General features: G+C 47.0%; 1 protein-coding gene across 7 annotated transcripts in view; it reads left to right on the top strand.

The window, feature by feature from the left end:
* The window catches only part of HTR3B (5-hydroxytryptamine receptor 3B), a 29179-nt gene extending 26892 nt beyond the window's left edge, over positions 1–2287 (top strand). For all 7 annotated transcript variants that reach the window (XM_081172646.1, XM_081172644.1, XM_081172642.1 and 4 more), the window contains one exon: positions 733–2287. In XM_081172646.1, coding sequence (XP_081028772.1) covers positions 733–992 — 260 coding nt within the window. In that variant the 3' untranslated portion in view covers positions 993–2287. The remainder of the gene's footprint in view (positions 1–732) is intronic.
* The last annotated feature ends 16676 nt before the right edge of the window (positions 2288–18963 follow it).

Here is an 18963-nt window from a genome sequence, read left to right as displayed (position 1 = left end):
AAAATGACATCACATGCATGTGCAGAAGCAGCGACCCACACACGTGCAGACACGACACACAGACGCAGGTTGCGTTCTCTCCAGGATGCGAACGGGGCTCTGGAATGGATCCCATTTGCATCCAGAGGTACCACTGTAGAAGAGGATGGAGCAACTTCAAGAAAGAGAATAGGTCTACCAATAGCAATTAGCCATGGTGCCTATATTGAAACTTTAGAGGCAGTCTACGTCTTGAACACTGTGGAGGAGCAATGATGCAGGATAGCTGTGCCTTCACTCTGCCCTACTTGTAGGGTTTTAGGAGGCATCTGTGGGGAACCAGCTTGAATCTAGAGCAGAGTTTCCCAGCCTGGTATCATCCAGATATTTTGGACAATGAATCCCATGAGCCCCAGGCAGCACAGACTGATGGGAGTTATACACCAAAATATCTGGAGGATACCAGACTGGGAAAGACTGAACTAGGTGGGCTCATTGGTCTGACCTCCCACAGCTCTGCCTATGTTCTTAAGGACTGTCCAAGCACAAACCTCATAGATTTGTAGGTAAAACTCTAGAATTGTAGTCTTAGAAGGCACTCCGAGGGTCATCCAGTCCAATGCATGAGGTCAACAAGGAACTATGCCTGCCCAGGACTGAGTTGTAAGAAGGGGTTGGGTTAGGAATGAAAGTGAAGCAAGCCCTCATTCATCTCTTCTTCCAACATGATGAAGTGCTTTTGTCTTTCTGCAGGGATACCCTTGGCTTGGGAAGGCTCATCTGTAAAAGACCATGGCACTGGGACAGCCACACCCCCAATGGAGAAGATCCGAAGAGAACTCCTCCCCATCAGCTCCCACTTTCGTGGCCTAGGCGTTGCTGCCAAAGTGGAGGGAGACTGGCTCTCTCTTGCAAACAAGCTTGACAAACTACTGTTCCGGGCCTATCTTTTAGTGCTGGCTGTGTATGCAGTCACAATGGGTTCTCTCTGGGGGACGTGGAGCTCCCAGTAGGGGCAGCTGGCAAGGCAGTCCAACATGGCACTGAAGAATAGCCACGTGGGCATCTTAAATGACATTCCCAGTCAAATCATTATGCCCACTTACAGCATTGGAGAGCACAATTTAAAATGTGGGGCATCACCTTTGGCACTCGAGCGCTCTCTCAATTTTCTCTGTTGACTAGTCTAGTCTAGTTAAATAAATTTAACATGCATGCATATATATATTTTAAATATGCAGACATAATCATAGGAGAAATAACCATAGGGATCACAGCAGATGTGAAGCGGGAATTTGAAGCTTTTCCTTCTATTTCTGAGAAGTGGCTGTCCTCAGGACTGCAGGAAATGCTCAAAGCCCCTCTCAATTACCGCTGCAGTCCTGGCAAACATCAGTCCCTCCTTTCCAGAAGATGTTATGTGTGTTATTGCCCCACAATAACCTGCACTCAGGTTGCACTCAAGTCCTGCTTCAGGACTCCCGGTTACCTGTTTGGCCACTGAGAAAACAGAATGCTGGACTAAGTGGGCCTTTGGCCTGATCCAACAGCCAGATTCTTGTTATGTTCTTATATTAATGGCCAAGACTTGTTTAAGGTCATACCTAGTTGCCCCTTCTGCCTCATCTCTCCTTCCAGCTCCCCACTTTTTTTTTTTACTGGGCTGAGGGTTATTACCACACACAGTGGGTAGTACTGGGCAGATGTGGCGATGAGATGCCCTCCAGATGTTGTTGGACTTATCAGCCCCTATCAGTTGAACCAATGGGATATGGGAGTTGGAGTCCATCAAATCTGGAGGACACCTTCCTGATGCTATAGGTAACAATCCCTCTTTTCTTATATTGCCTTCAACTCTCTGAGAAACTAGTATCATCACAGAGGTCTTTCTAGCAGGGTTTCAGGGACCCCAGGAGAAAACATGATGGGGTAGATAAAGTGGGCAGCATGTCTTTGACTCCATGGCTGTCATGCTTTATAGAATGTCTCTCCACAAAGTCATGATTGCAGTATCATTCCCAAACCCAATCCAATCAGTGCATCAAATGGGGCATCATTAACCTCATCTCCAGGGCTTACTTTGCTCATAAGATCCATGCAAATGCATTTGGGATGATGGAAGTGCCTCTCCTAGGCTTTTTTCAGCAACCGTGGTTAAGATGCAGTGAAGAACATCAAGAAAAATGAGGTGACCCTTTGAGTGGCACTTCATTAGGATTTCCTGGCAGGGGGAGTTTGCAGAAATCAGTAATGTATGGAAATGAACTGTAATAAGTTTATAGCAATAAACATACTAGTTTCAAAACCATCGAGACTTCAGCTAGCCATAAGTCACTAGCTCCACTGATTTCCACAGAGCAGCCTTCCTTAACCCTTCAGATGGTTTGGACCTCTGTGGAATCACAACTATTCAGTTTTCCATATTTCACTTGGAACATGATATACGAAGTGATGGGGAGATGGAGGGATGAAGGTATGGTGAAAGAAGGAAAAATATGGACATCAGAAGTTTAGGTGAAGTGGCATCAATGAGGGGATAAGGAGGGAGCATTATGGGATGCAACAGTAGCACCCCTTGAGGACTCAAAGCCTGTCCATTTTTCAGATTTTAGCCATGACGAGGAATAGGAGAGGAATCAAAGGTGAATCTGGCTGTCAGCCCAAAATGAAGGCTTAGCAACCATTGCTCTACGAGGTATCAGATTCCACAGTTTTCAGCTTGCATCGATTGCTGGATGCTGGTGATTCCCAGAGGCTTAGCACAAGGGACACAGAGCCCTTCATTGTTAACAAGTAGGCCCTGAGAGGGGTTTCTGTGTCCTCTTCCTTGCCTCCTCTTCCAGAGCTGGAGGAGGTGGAAAAGGGAGGGTTGGAAGAGGAGAGGGGGGATTATTTGGTGGAGGTGGTTTGAAAACTGCCTCACGCTCTCATCGTTTCATTAGCGGTGGTAGGAGCATTTCATGGGCAATTAGTGCTAAGCACTAATGGAGGCAGCAGCAGCAGGTAGAAGAAGTCTCTCTGGACTGGCCGTTTTGCAAAGTGAATTTAGCTGAGCGGGAGGTGTTGGATTGACAGGCTTGGACTTCATAGACTGGAGGAAGGGAGAGAAACTTTACCATGGCTTTCCCTAACCTGGTCCCCTGCTGTCACCATGCTGTCAGGCACGGAATGTCCAGAGTGACAAATTAACTCTTCACTTACAAGTTAAGAGAAGGTGTGTTCTGCAGTCCTGCATCTCTCAGGTACTCCCAGGTGTGCACCTGATGAAGCAGTTGTCACAACAGAGAGGCGCTGCCCCTGACCTTGGCTTACATATCTCCTCTATCCGAGCTGTGTGCAAGCAGGCAAAGACTCCATCTGCTCCTCCCACTTCACTCCCTCTATGATCCTGGGAGGCAGCAAAGCAGGAGAGGTGGAGAAAGGAGCTGCTGGTGGTGTGGAAATCCTTGACTACACACCTGCTTGACCTATCTCTCCCTTCTCCTGCCCCTGTTCTTCACTCTAGGGATGCGGGTGGCACTGTGGTCTACACCACTGGGCCTCTTGGGCTTGCCGATCAGAAGGTCGGAGGTTTGAATCCCCGTGACAGGGTGAGCTCCTGTTGCTCTGTCCCAGCTCCTGCAAATCTAGCAGTTCGAAAGCATGCCAGTGCAAGTAGATAAAAAGGTACCACTGCGGTGGGAAGGTAAATGGCATTTCCATGAGTTTTGATTTCTGTCACAGTGTTCTGTTGTGCCAGAAGCGTTTTAGTTATGCTGGCCACATCACCCAGAAAGCTGTCTGTGGACAAATGCCGGCTCCCTTGGCCTGAAGAGAGACGAGCACCGCAACCACATAATCTCCTTTGACTAGACTTAACCATCCAGGGGTCCTTTTCCTTTACCTCTTCACTCTCCAACGCCACAGCTTCTCCTGCCTCTGCCTCTTGTCTCCTGGCTGTTACAGGTTCTCCCAAGAGACTCCTTCGACGTCAGTCTCCAACCCTGCTTCTCTTGGTGACTACTCCTTAGTATTCAGTAGGTGCCTGGCATCAGCAGATGTTTCAGACAACAGCCAGCAGCTGTAATCCAGAGCAGCAGGAGAACATCAGGTTGGCTTAGAATTTAGAATCATAGAATCATAGAGTTGGAAGAGACCACAAGGGCCATCGAGTCCAACCCCCTGCCAAGCAGGAAACACCATCAGAGCACTCCTGACATATGGTTGTCAAGCCTCTGCTTAAAGACCTCCAAAGAAGGAGACTCCACCACACTCCTTGGCAGCAAATTCCACTGTCGAACAGCTCTTACTGTCAGGAAGTTCTTCCTAATGTTTAGGTGGAATCTTCTTTCTTGTAGTTTGGATCCATTGCTCCGTGTCCGCTTCTCTGGAGCAGCAGAAAACAACCTTTCTCCCTCCTCTATATGACATCCTTTTATATATTTGAACATGGCTATCATATCACCCCTTAACCTCCTCTTCTCCAGGCTAAACATGCCCAGCTCCCTTAGCCGTTCCTCATAAGGCATCGTTTCCAGGCCTTTGACCATTTTGGTTGCCCTCCTCTGGACACGTTCCAGTTTGTCAGTGTCCTTCTTGAACTGTGGTGCCCAGAACTGGACACAGTACTCCAGGTGAGGTCTGACCAGAGCAGAATACAGTGGCACTATTACTTCCCTTGATCTAGATGCTATACTCCTATTGATGCAGCCCAGAATTGCATTGGCTTTTTTAGCTGCCGTGTCACACTGTTGGCTCATGTCAAGTTTGTGGTCAACCAAGACTCCTAGATCCTTTTCACATGTACTGCTCTCAAGCCAGGTGTCCCCCATCTTGTATTTGTGCCTCTCATTTTTTTTGCCCAAGTGCAATACTTTACATTTCTCCCTGTTAAAATTCATCTTGTTTGTTTTTGCCCAGTTCTCTAATCTGTCAAGGTCGTTTTGAAGTGTGATCCTGTCCTCTGGGGTGTTAGCCACCCCTCCCAGTTTGGTGTCATCTGCAAATTTGATCAGGATGCCCTTGAGTCCATCATCCAAGTCGTTGATAAAGATGTTGAATAAGACCGGGCCCAAGACAGAACCCTGTGGCACCTCACTAGTCACTCTTCTCCAGGATGAAGAGGAACCATTGATGAGCACCCTTTGGGTTCGGTCAGTCAGCCAGTTACAAATCCACTAAGTGGTAGCATAGTCAAGACCACATTTTACCAGCTTCTTTACAAGAATATCATGGGGCACCTTGTCAAATGCCTTGCTGAAATCAAGGTAGGTTACATCCACTGCGTTCCCTTCATCTACCAGGCTTGTAATTCTGTCAAAAAACGAGATCAGGTTAGTCTGATATGACTTATTTTTCAGAAATCCATGCTGACTATTGGTGATCACAGCATTCCTTTCTAGGTGCTCACAGACTGTTTGCTTAATGATCTGCTCCAGAATCTTCCCTGGTATTGATGTCAGACTGACTGGGCGGTAATTATTTGGGTCCTCTCTTTTCCCCTTTTTGAAAATAGGGACAACATTTGCCCTCCTCCAGTCTGCCGGGACTTCGCCTGTTCTCCAGGAATTCTCAAAGATGACTGCCAGTGGTTCTGAGATCACATCTGCCAGTTCTTTTAATACTCTTGGATGCAGTTCATCTGGCCCTGGAGACTTGAATACATCTAAACTAGCCAAGTATTCTTGTACTATCTCCTTAGTTATTCTGGACTGTGTTTCCTTTGCTGAATCATTTGCTCCAAATTCTTCAGGTCGGGCATTGTTTTCTTTATCGGAGAAGACTGAGGCAAAGAAGGCATTGAGGAGTTCAGCCCTTTCTGTGTCCCCTGTTTGCATTTCACCATCTTCTCCTCTGAGTGACCCCACTGTTTAGTTCCTCTCTATCCAGTAGCTTCTGGTGGATTCGCCCCACCAACACGGGTGACCTCCCCCAGATCTCACTTCTTCAGGAGGTGAGCTGTGGGGGCTACACCAAGCTCTTCTGATTATTCCAGAAGCCCTCTGCCTCCTAACACTCACCTTTCAACCTCATCCTGCTTCTCCCCAATATATTGGGCTATTATAGTTCTGGATATGAGTTGCATCTATGGCTACTAGACATGGTGCCTTTGCCCTGCCTCCATGGTTGGAGACAATAATACTTCTGAATACCAGTTGCTGGAAACCACAAGAGGGAGATTGCTCTTGTGCTCAACGTCTGCTTAAGGGCTTCCCACAAGCACCTGGTTGGCCACAGTGAAAAATCAATGCTAATCTAGATAAGCCATTGGCCTAATCCAGAAAGATCTTACGTTCCTATGTCTGTAACTGATGGGATTTGACACTTTGGAGGGCATCAGGTAGGAGAAGGCTGCTCTACAGCATTTTAAAATAAAAGTAAAGCATGAATTAAATGCCCCCAGTGCTGGTTCTGCCGCAGTTGATAATTAAACAATGAAATACAGTAGAATCCCTTACTCCAATCCCACGGCCGTTCAAATTCCTGCTTTGCCCCCCGGGCACGTGATTTATTAGCCTTGTTCACTTTTATTATTAAGGACGTGAATGCGACTTGGGAAAGTTTTCTTATCGCTATAATAAATTCCGATTTCCAAAGAGCCGTGAAAATAAATTTGGAAGCCATTACGCACTTCTTTTCTCAGCCAGGCTTCCTCATAAAAGCCTAAGAAAGTGGGAGATATGGCAGGCGGAAGAAATGGAAATGACAAAAAGCAGGGGTCAGCTCAATCTCGATCGTGCAGAAAGGCAATTGAGGGGGCAATCCAGCGTCCTGGATCTTTCCAGAAACTGCTAATAGCAAAGGCCATGAAACAGAGGAGTTCCATCCTTGCAAGAGTTTCAGCAGGGGAAAAAAAAAGCCATGTCAAAATATCTCAACATTAAAAGAGAAAAAGAGTTATATTAAACTTTGTAAGTTCTGGTCATGTTACAATAGTCATGTGATGTAGGGAGAGAGATAGAGATAGCACTAATTTAGTCACACTGGGCTTCTGATGCAATGAACCCTCCTCCCCTATAGGGGGTGCACACTCTCCCCATTGTCCCTCTCCCATAAAAGTTAAAGGCCCGCCAGGGTAGCCTCTTCCAGTCCTGGAAAAAAAATGCTTTTAAAATTAAGGCAACTTTTGCAGGTCATCATTATCTGGGGAGAGGGGATGGCGGATTTTTGCCTCCAGTTATGTAATTGATTTAAGAGATGCCTTTGACTGAACCCACGATAGTGAAGCAGAACCTCCACATCCAGAAGCACTATACCTGTGAATTGCCAAATAAAGTGGATCAAAAAGCAGGGGAGGGCTGTTAACTTTCATGTATAGCTCAGTTGGTTGGAATGTGGTGTTGATAATGCCAAGGTTGCAGGTTTGTCCCTGTATGGGACAGCTGCATATTCCTGCATTGCAGGGGGTTGGACTGAATGGTCCTCAGGGTCCCTTCCAACTCTACGATTCTATGATTCTATGTCTGCTGTGGCGTCTCTATGAACATCCGGCTGGTTACTGTCATACCAGGACATTGGACCAGATGGAACTTCGATCTGTCCTAGCATGACTCTTGTTATGTTCACCCATTAGAGTCAGAGGAAGTTGTACACTTTCAAGAGTGTACACAAGAGCTTGAATTCAATAAATGATATCAACAGCATCACTGTTCCCCATGTTCCTTTCTCCCTTACAGCTTCCATTTTTGAGCACATTCTCTAGTTTTCCTGACTTGTTCAATATTTTTGCAAATGAAATTCTGGCTTCCGTTTCTTGGCTCCCAAGCTCTAAGTGGAAGAACAAGAGCTGGAAAATGATAAACAGAAGCTATGACTCTGCTCACTGACACCATGCCAGTGCAGGATAAATTTGATTCAGTTCTTGTTCAAAGGCAAACCTACCAATTTTTTGCACTTTTCAAAACTGTGCACAAACTGAAGCAGAGCCCGCTTTCAAAATTTGCAGTTTTCCAGCCAAGTACTATGTTCAGAGATGTATGTACTAGGATAAAGTGTGCATAAAAATGCATATATTGCTGAAAACAAATGACAAAAATGCATTGTGTTATGGAAAATTGTTTGCAAAAATAAGTGTGTTAGTCAAAACCATAAACATACAATTAGGAGAAATTTGCTGATGAACTTTCATGAGGATTAAAAAAAAACCCCAAAGCAAACTGATGTGGAAATATAGATACCTGAAGTTAAGATTGCAAAAATGAGAAGCTGGGAGGAACTGAAGTGGACAGAGACTTGTGCATATCATAGACGGAAGCTTCCCCTCACTGGATCATAGAACTATAGAGTTGGAAGGGACCTCACGAGTCATCTAGTCCAACCCTCTGTAATACAGGAAATCCCTGAGGGTCCATAACTTTGTATCACATGGCCATAGCACTAAGCTCTGGCACATAAACTGGTCTCTGGGTCAATTTCCTGCCATCGCTAGCTCCTTCCATCCCTTTGGGTGGTTTACACCTTCCTGGCACAGGTGCCTTTGACATCCCACAGAACAAGACTGTGACCGCCTTGAGGCGGCCACCACTTCACTCCTCATCTCTCAGCCCACCTCTATTTATGGTGAGTTATTTACCTAAAGAGACATTTATGGCTTCATAATTAGCAAGACAACGCATGGCCCCGGGAAGCTGGCAACGGCCTGCCTCTTAGCAAGGGAGCAAAAAACCCATCAGTGTCTGAAATGACCCATGACAGCGATTAGATTAGCGCCGTGTGTAGCAGAACCCCCACCCCCAGCTCAGCGTCCTGCTGGCAAAAGCCTTCCAGGTTTTATGCGGATCGGATTGGGGGAGAACGCACACTTAAATTTGCGCTTCGTTGGGCAGCGCTGTAAAAGTGAATTACAGCCACACCATCCCCAGGGGTCTGGGGATAAGAGAGAGGGGAGAAATCCCTCTCCCAGTGCTTCTGGGAAAGCTTTCTGCCTCTCGGGGCCAGTTGATACAGCACCACATTAATAGCCCACTGAGAGTTGCTCTCTGCCTCCCCGAATGCGATGCATTAAAGAGGAGGCCGCAGAGGGAAAGAGGCAGGGGAGAATTAAGATGCAGAGGAGCAGGGAAAAGTACTGTCAATTGCTCGGTTTCCCAGGAGTTTTTGCTCATGCTCTCACTGGAAGTGGCTACAGGCCCTAGGGACTGTCCTGGATGATGTCTGCTTGGCAGAGAGGACGCCGGAGACTGCTGTGGGCTCAAACTCTAGATCCATAGCATCAGAGGCTATCTTTCTCGCAACCCATCTCCTTTGGCCTTTGGGTCAGCCAAACCCGTCGACCATTTGAGGACTTCCCAAGTGGCAGTGGAATCACCGCAGCCTGTGGAAATGTAAGCCCAAGGCAGTGTAAGTTCCCACAAAATTGAAGACTGAACGGCCCTACATATTCTCCCGTGCCTGATATCCTTCAAAAACCCATTAGCCTTTATGGGGAGCTTGTCTCAATCAAAGAAAGGAATAGCTGGCCGTGCTGCCATTGACAAACCTCCGTTTCACCTCAGACATGTTGGCGAGGCAGTGTGGAGTGCAGCCACAGGGAACCTGTCCTCACAATCCTCGCAGATGGCACCAGGATCAGGGTCACTTCTGCTCTGCTGAATGTGGGAAGCTCGGGGGGGGGGGGGGACGGACCCAAAGGATAACCATTTCCTTCTTCTCCTACTATTTCTGGGAGAAACAAAGAATGATAGAATTGTGAGTTGGAAGGGACCCTGAGTCCAATGCTAGTCCACCGCAACCCCATGCAGTGCAGGAATATGCAGCTGCCCCATATGGGGATCAAACCTGCAACCTTGGTGCTGTCAGCACTATGCTCTAACCAACTGATTCCTCCAAAGCAGGGATGACTAACCGCAGCACTGGTGTTTGTGTGTGTTTGGATATGGCCCCCAAGCAATTTTTCTTGGTCCTCCAAGACCCCCCCCCATGCAAAACTCCCCAAAACAAGCAGAGAGTATCCACACAGAACCTTAAACTAAAGGAGATGTTATTGCAAGATGTTGAGTGGTTATTCAATGTACACGAGAGAGACCGCAAACAGATATTTCTGCAGGTGCAGAATGTTTTTCAGTTCGACCCCGAGGAAGGCCTTTAATCAATAATTGGCTGAAACACATTGGTCTGTTTTGAAAACAGAATCCTCTTCTCTCCCCCCCCCCAGCACCTTGGATGAAATATCCTTTGCTTTTGGACTCTAAGCCCACCCCTACTCTCAATGTAAGCAGTGGTGGTGGGGAGAGCCCTGGGGTGCGTGGAGAAGATGCGACCTCCCACTCAGCACAGAGCTCTGATGGAGATGCAAACCCACCCATTCTGACAGTTGTCAAGTCAATCATTTGATGAGCAGGAAAGGGTGATAGCCTGTGTGCCTAAGGTGTGTCTCTGTGCCCTCTGTGGGGTGGACACACTCAGATGGATAAGGCTGGATTAAGAACTTGAAAGGGCCTAAACACTGAAAAGATTATGGTACTGACCTCATATGCAGTTCAAAATAGAAAATGACACAAAACTCACACATACACTGAAATTAAAATAACTTCTTCCTAGATTTTCTGATTGCAAAATTCTGAAGAGTTAGTTGAAGCTGAATCAACAAAACATTGCTCCAAAACATTGCTTTGATCTGCCCCCGTTACCATTTGCTGATCACCATGGGACTTTGGGGGTTTGTGTCTAGGATGGGCCTGTGCATGAATTTGTTTCATGTGTGGAGATCAGTGCATGCTGACCAGCACACAGTCTTCACAGTAAGGCTCTATTCTGATGGCATGAGTAGCATGACAACCAGTAGATTCTTAACTGCTGCAGCCTTCATCCACCTTGACAGCCGTTATAACATACTGCTTGTTATCTTCCGCCTGTTCTGCCATTGAGGACTTCTTGGATCATTCTTTGTCTAGCTCCTCCCCTTTGACCTTACCGCCTTGGGTGACCCTGCTGGGAGTATGAGACTCCCAATGGCTTCACTCACAAGGCTCATAGGAATGTGCAAGCCCACTCACCACGACAAGGTGATGATCCAGTGAGTGAACTCAATGGAATGCATAATGCTGGTGGTCAACAAAAGAGGTTTAAAGACTCTCTCAAGGCAAATCTTTAAAAATGGAGCATAAACACTGACAACTGGGAAACACTGGCCCGTGAGTGCTCCCACAGGAGAACAGCCTTTACCAAAGGTGTCATGGGCTTTGAAGATGCTTGAACTCAGGATGAAAGGGATAAATGCACTAAGAGGAAGGCACACTTGGCAAACCCTCACTATGATCAACTCCCTTCTGGAAACCTATGTCCCCACTGTGGAAGGATGTGTGGATCCAGAATTGCCCTCCACAGTCACAGACTCACTGTTAAAACTGTGTTCATGGAAGACAAGCTTACTCGGCTATGAGGTCGATCACCAAAGAAGAAGAAGCTTTGATCTGCATTAGAAGTACGCACCAGCAAAATCTCACTGCATGTGCTTTGAGTGCTTATTTGGAAATCCAGCACTGGTCACACCCACCGCTGGCATGTGGCCCCTGGAAGGCTTTTGGGAGGGTGAACACGGCCCTTGGGCCCCAAAAGACCAGCCTCCCCTGCTCTTAAAGCTTTGTTTGGCCATGAGGTAAGGAGGACAGTCACAAAGAAACAGTGAGAAGAAAGTGATGATGTCAGCAAAATCTGACAAGTGCTTTTGTTAATTTTCATCTGCATTTCTCTCTCCCTCTAATTACAATTAGAATTTCAACCAGGGGAAAAAAACAAAACCCAGAAGGGTCATTTCTGAAATGATATGCAATGCAAGTTCGCCCGCCTCTCTTGAGGGAAAGCCAAGCGGGGGCAGGTTTCCAAACAAGGTCCTTAAGGATGCTGGAAGAAGGAAAATGTGTATGTACAGAAATCCTTGTGTCTCTGTGCATTTGTAAGTAATCAAGTCGAACCACTTTCTCCTGAGTCACTCAGAAAAATGTCACCGCATCTCGGGACAAGGAATTCAACAGTCCCCCTCCCCACAAAAAAAACCCACAGCAAAACAAAACCCCAAGGGTGGTGAAGGATAAAAAGGTCCCTCCAGTTCTAAAATAATTTGCTGGAGTCAGTATTTCTGTGCAGAGCGGGATGAGCGCCACAACCCCAGAGTTGTCCGCAACTGGACCTAATGGTCAGAGGTACCTTTACCTTTACCTTTTACCATCCACATTCTGAACCTGGGGCATTCTGCATGCCAAACATGTACACTGCAACTGAGCTCTGTCTTTGCTATGATATTTCTCCTCCCTGCTATAATTGTGTGTAGAACATAGGACAAGCTGCCTCATACCAAGTTAGGCCATTGGTCTATCTAATTCAGTATTGTCTCCACTAATTGGCAGCAAACCTCTAGAGGTTTCGGGAAGGGGACACTCCCAGTTCCACCTGGAGTTGCTGCCAGGGATTGAACCGGGGACCTTCTGCATGCAAAGCAGATGTTCTACCACTGAGCTGCAGCACAGCCCCATTAAACGATGGGGAATGGGTGGCAAGTCATCCTCCAAAAATTCAAAATGGAGAGAGGAGAGACCTCACCTCAGGTGGGATGCTGCCGAGTGATTGGGTTGTGTGCTTCAAATGAGCAAAGTTTGCCACGACTCAAGGAGGGCTCCTTCCACCCTCCCCGCCTCCACCAAGCTTGGCAGTCTCTAGGTACCAAGTTCCTTTGATTTCCCAGAAAACCAATTACTGAACAGCAGATTAGAGAGCTAATAAAATCCCATTATACCATTTTCAGAAAGTAAATCTGATCGGGATGCTGCCAATTTATCTTTGATGGCCCACAAAGAATGCATCCATTCTGGCAGGCATCCTGTTAACAGCTCGAGATGGATGGGGCAAAGGCGCGCACGCGAGGGTAATACGAAACGACAATCCATCCGGCTAATTAGATATCCAAAATAAGCAGGGCCAGAGGAAGGGAGAAGCTCCATTTAGGGATGGCACATAAACCCCATCAGCATTCACAATGTCTCCAACTTAGGCCACAAAGTACCAGCTCCACAGTGCCTCCTCTCCCCTCCATAACATTGAGTGGAGGGGTGGGGAGCCTCAGGTCCTGGGACCAAATGTGGGCCCCAATCCTCTCTCTGTGTACCTTGGAACTCTCCCCAGGCTCACAACACTAATTTCCAGCCCTGCTTGGCACCCAGTTGTTGTTGTTGTTGTTTGCCTTCCTAAGATGTGTCCTTGAACACTGATCATGCCTCTCATTTATCTGGATGGAGGATGGAGAGGGGTGTGTGTAGAAGTGACCCCCTGTACATTAATTGCTGCACCCACTTTTGTTTTTGGCGCCGCCAGAATCTGGGGCCCGGTTCTTTGAAGGGCTGCCTCATTTTACAGGTACCCACCCCTGCATTTAGATCAACAGCTGAGCCCCCTCCACAGCTGGTTGCAGTGCTCCCTGGACTGGAGTGGGGAAGACTACATGGTCATTGCTTACCTTTAATATGGGTGATGCTGGAGTGGCAGGCCAGCTGCAGGTGGCTTCTTGCTTGCTGCTCAATTGGATATCATCCAGACCGATCCCCCCCCCAAACCTATAGCAGCTATTAAACAGCCTCCCAAAGGATCTCTTGGATGGCTTGTAAAAATGTAAGCTGGACACAACCTTTTTGTATCTTCAAGGCCTGTGGTCCTGTGTGAGACCCAGTGTGGTGTAGTGGTTAAGAGCGGTAGATTCGTAATCTGGGGAACCGGGTTCGCGTCTCCACTCCTCCACATGCAGCTGCTGGGTGACCTTGAGCTAGTCACACTTCTCTGAAGTATCTCAGCCCCATTCACCTCACAGAGTGTTTGTTGTGGGGGAGGAAGGGAAAGGAGAATGTTAGCTGCTTTGAGACTCCGTACAGTAGTGATAAAGCGGGATATCAAATCTAAACTTCTTCTCTTCTATCTGTGAGGTAAGAATCTCTAATTGGTCAAACCAGCTCTTTTGTTAAGGTGATGGCCTTAGCAGGCCAGTTAAACACCACCATTAACATGTCAAAAGAGTGAGCTCTGTTGCCATAGAGACAAGTGGGTGGGCTTCCTCCCATTTGGTTAGTTGCCATGTTATCCTAGAAGGAAGAACAGTAGGCCAAGAGTGTGTGCATGAGTTTTGGCTGATGCTTCAAGCTGGAGATGCAGTATACCTGAAGGAGCGTCTCCACCCCCATCGTTCTGCCCGGACACTGAGGTCCAGCGCCGAGGGCCTTCTGGCGGTTCCCTCATTACGAGAAGCGAAGCTACAGGGAACCAGGCAGAGGGCCTTTTCGGTGGTGGCGCCCGCCTTGTGGAATGCCCTCCCATTGGATGTCAAGGTGATGGACAACTACCTGACATTCAGAAGACATCTTAAGGCGGCCCTATTCAGGGAAGCTTTTAATGTATGATATTTTAGTGTTTTTTGGTTTCTGTGGAAGCCGCCCAGAGTGGCTGGGGAAACCCAGCCAGATGGGCGGGGTACAAATAATAAATTATTATTATTATTATTATTATTATTATTATTATTATTATTATTATTATTATTATTGCTCTATTCAGGAACCCAAGCTATGGCTTGCAGCTTCCCCGGAAACCTAATGGGGAGGCAAAATCTGCTGGAGTGTTAATGCTGTGAGCCCCTCCTATGTTCAGGTTGTATATATGTGTAAATAAAACCATATATCCTAGAGACACCACAGTCTCCATTGACCTTCATTCCAAGGAGTCATTTGCCACTTGGAGATGTGTACCGCAGCATAATTAATATATAGTCACCCTCTGCACCAAACATTTCAAGCACTTTTATAAGCACTTTAAATCATTGCTTCCCCACAAGAATACTGGGAACTGTATTCTTTGTTGAAGGTGATGGGAATTGTAGCCCGTAAGTCTCAGCACCTATAACAAACTACAGTTCCAAGGATTGTTTTTTAGGGGGGTGGGAGTGGGAGCCATGACTGTTAAACTGGTAGAAAATCTAAAATGGAGAGTTGGGGGTGGGGTGAAGTCAGTCACTGAGACTTCTGAATTTCAAGAAATTGGCACAGCTCCTTCCAGGTTCAAAAGTTTGATGTGGGACGTCTTGAGAAGAGTCCCTTGAACATAAGGAGATCCTGCTGGATCAGGCCAAGGGGGCCCACCTAGGCCAGGATCCTGTTCTCACTGTGGTCACCAAGATGCCTGTGGCAAACCCACAAGTGGGGCCCTCTCCCAAGAGAACTCCCTGCTCCTGCAGCTTCCAGAAACTGGAATTCAGAAATATACTGTCTCTGACTGTGGAGGAAGAGCAAAGTCATCATGACATAGATCATAGAATCATAGAGTTGGAAGAGACCACAAGGGCCATCGAGTCCAACCCCCTGCCAAGCAGGAAACACCATCAGAGCACTCCTGACATATGGTTGTCAAGCCTCTGCTTAAAGACCTCCAAAGGAGGAGACTCCACCACACTCCTTGGCAGCAAATTCCACCGTCGAACAGCTCTTACTGTCAGGAAGTTCTTCCTAATGTTTAGGTGGAATCTTCTTTCTTGTAGTTTGGCTCCATTGCTCCGTGTCCGCTTCTCTGGAGCAGCAGAAAACAACCTTTCTCCCTCCTCTATGTGACATCCTTTTATATATTTGAACATGGCTATCATATCACCCCTTAACCTCCTCTTCTCCAGGCTAAACATGCCCAGCTCCCTTAGCCGTTCCTCATAAGGCATCGTTTCCAGGCCTTTGATCCTTTTGGTTGCACCTCCTCTGCCAACCCCCAACTATGTTGGGATGGAGCTGAGCCCCCTACTCTTGAGGAACTGGGCCTCTCTGAGCCTCCCCACAGTGGTGCTGGGCCTTGCTAGGCAGCCTCCTTCTAATGCGCATGATATCACATGTGTGTGTCACTTGTGTGACGGTGCCAGTGCATCAGGGATGATGGCCTCATCCCCCATGAATGGTTCCAATCCATACAGTGGTACCTCGGGTTACATACGCTTCAGGTTACATACCTTTCAGGTTACATATGCTTCAGGTTACAGACTCTGCTAACCCAGAACTATTACCTCGGGTTAAGAACTTTGCTTCAGGATGAGAACAGAAATCGTGCAGCGGCAGCGCAGCGGCAGCAGGAGGCCCCATTATCTAAAGTGGTGCTTCAGGTTAAAAACAGTTTCAGGTTAAGAAAAGACCTCCAGAACGAATTAAGTTCTTAACCCAAGGTACCACTGTACAAGATATACAAGTTGGTGGCCATCACTGCTTCCATAGTTTAACGATGCACTCCATGAAAACGTCATTTCTTTTGTCTGTTCTGAATCTCCCAGTATGTAGCTCCATTGGATGCCAAATGGACAGAAGATACTCAGGATGCTCCCTTCCATCAGGCCCACCAAGTATAAAGGCTTCTAGTTTGATCCCCAGAATGTCCCGCTTTTCTTTAGGACGTCCCTATTTTCATCAGAGAAATATCTGAGGGTATAGTAAGGTAAAGGGACCCCTGCCCATTAGGTCCAGTCGTGACCAACTCTGGGGTTGCGGTGCTCATCTCGCTTTATTGGCCTCAGGAGCTGGCATACAGCTTCCGGATCATGTGGCCAGCATGACTAAGCCGCTTCTAGAGAACCAGAGCAGTGCACGGAAATGCCGTTTACCTTCCCGCCGGAGCAGTACTTATTTATCTACTTGGACTTTGAGGTGCTTTTGAACTGCTAGGTTGGCAGGAGCAGGGACCGAGCAACGGGAGCTCACCCCATTGCAGGGATTCGAACCAGCAACCTTCTGATCGGCAAGTCCTAGGCTCTGTGGTTTAACCCACAGCATCACCCGCATCCCGCTTTTCCTTAGGAGGTCCCTATTTTCATCAGAGAAATATCTGAGGGTATAGTATGATGTCCTGTTTTCATCAGAGAGGTCTTGGAGGGGATTACAGTCGTACCTTGGAAGTCAAACGGAATCTGTTCTGGAAATCCGTTCGACTTCCAAAACGTTCGGAAACCAAAGCGTGGCTTCTGATTGGCTGTAGGAAGTTCCTGTAGCCAATCAGAAGCCACAGAAGCCCCATCAGATGTTCAGCTTCCAAAAATAGTTTGCAAACCGGAACAGTCACTTTCAAGTTTGCGGCGTTCGGGAGCCAAAACGTTTGAGAACTAAACTGTTCGAAAACCAAGTTACAACTGTATCTTCATTTGCACCAAGGAAATGCTGGAGGGTATGGAATAGGCTTTCCCTATTTTCATCTCAGCAATGTTGGAGGCACTGAGGCGCTCTGCAAGTGGTGATGATTCGTGTTTGCCACCCTCACTAGGAGGATCAATTTACGATGTGTTTATTGAGGAAGCTAGCTCTGTTTTATGTAGCATCTCTGTCTCTGGGTAGAAGCCCCTCTGACCACGGAGCTTGTTCTGGCTGCTAAAGTACGGTGCCGCCAAACTAACAGTGGCTCTCCCAATCAAGGGGGGCAGCCGCCAGCCTCCCAGGGACCTATCCTCACCTCAGCCAGCCACTCCTTGCTTCTGGCTCTCAAGATTCAATAAGAGCACACGGCTCTGAGCTACCGTCTCCACTTCAACCTGGGAGGAGGCTTGCCATCTGCTAACAGAGTCAAGAAATCAAATTAGCGCTGGCTTTACGCTCACTTTCTCCATGACACAAGTATTGGCAGTCAAGGGCTGAGTTCATCAGGGCTCCACACTAATTTCTTATCTTCTCTAAGTGACTCCACGCTGCCATCTGATGCAATTTGCCCCTGCGCTGTGGCCGAGGGCTCCAATTTCTGCTTGTTTTACCATCAGTTCCATTAATAGGACATCTCTGTTTTGGGTGGCGCAAGGTGGGGGAGGTAGCAGGGAGAGGCTTTGGAAAAATAAGACCTGGTTGTTGTTCTGTTGGGAGGAGAAGGGCGTCAGAATAAACACCATGAGAGGGAAGAAACAAGCTTCCCCAATTTGGTTCGCTCGTCTCCACCTGATTTCCAAATAACCAGTTCCTGTAGGCCATTGCCCTTGCAGGGGCTCTGAGTGGAAAGGATGCCCAAGCAATAGGCATATGCCATTAACCTGAGGTTTAGCCCAGGACTATCTAAGGTGGTGGAAGGGAGTGGAAGGGAGAAGCCCACATTTTGGAATACTCTTCTATTTGGAAGATGAGAATCCAGGCAAGGAGAAAAATAGCACAACAAGGGCTGCCACCTCTCTCCATTATGTGCTAGTTGCAGGGAGAGGTATTATTGTTGTTGTTGTTGTTAAAAAAGTATTGGAGCATTAAGGAATGTGACCATGACAACATATCATCTATCTATCTCTCTCTCTCTCTCTCTCTCTCTCTCTCTCTCTCTCTCTCTCTCTCTCTCTCTCTATCTCTATCTCTATCTATCTATCTATCTATCTATCTATCATCTATCATCTATCTATCTATCTATCTCTATTTATCTATCGTCTATCTAATCTATCATCTATCTCTATCTATCTATCATCTATCATCTATCTATCTATCTATCTATCTATCTATCTATCTATCCATCTATCATCTATCTGCATGCTGTTTTTCAGGCCCATGGCCTCCTCCTCCTCTCTGTAACAGGGTAATAAGAATTTATTTTTTATTTTTTAAATGCAGTCAGAACTGAATCCAGTCTATCACTCTAGGATTTTACTGGCTCATTCTGCTTTTCCTCTCCTCCTGCATTTTGCAGATGAAAACACGAATTGGGTGTTCCAAGAACCATCAAGTCCTTTCCTTTCCCAACTCTAGTAAACACAACAGAAGGCACAGAAGTGATCTAAGTATTTTGTTCCTGGGGCAACCACCCCTGGTTTTTCCCACCCCCCCACATGCTATGCCACTGGCCTCCTTATTTGTCATGGTTTTATTGTGGTCTGCCAACAGTTTGCAAATAATATCAGTCAGGGTCCAGCCCACTCTTGCTCTCAAAAGGTCTCCCAAGTAATGAGCTTTGAAATCTATATAGAAGCAACAGTGCAAAAGGTAACACACGGCATTTTCCACCTCCCCAGTACCACAGACACAGGTCTGCTGCTACTACTATCACTAAGAACAA

Source organism: Podarcis bocagei (assembly GCF_964188305.1).
Source record: "Podarcis bocagei genome assembly, chromosome: 15".
Lineage (NCBI taxonomy): Eukaryota > Metazoa > Chordata > Lepidosauria > Squamata > Lacertidae > Podarcis > Podarcis bocagei.
This window is presented reverse-complemented; position numbering and strand designations above follow the sequence as displayed.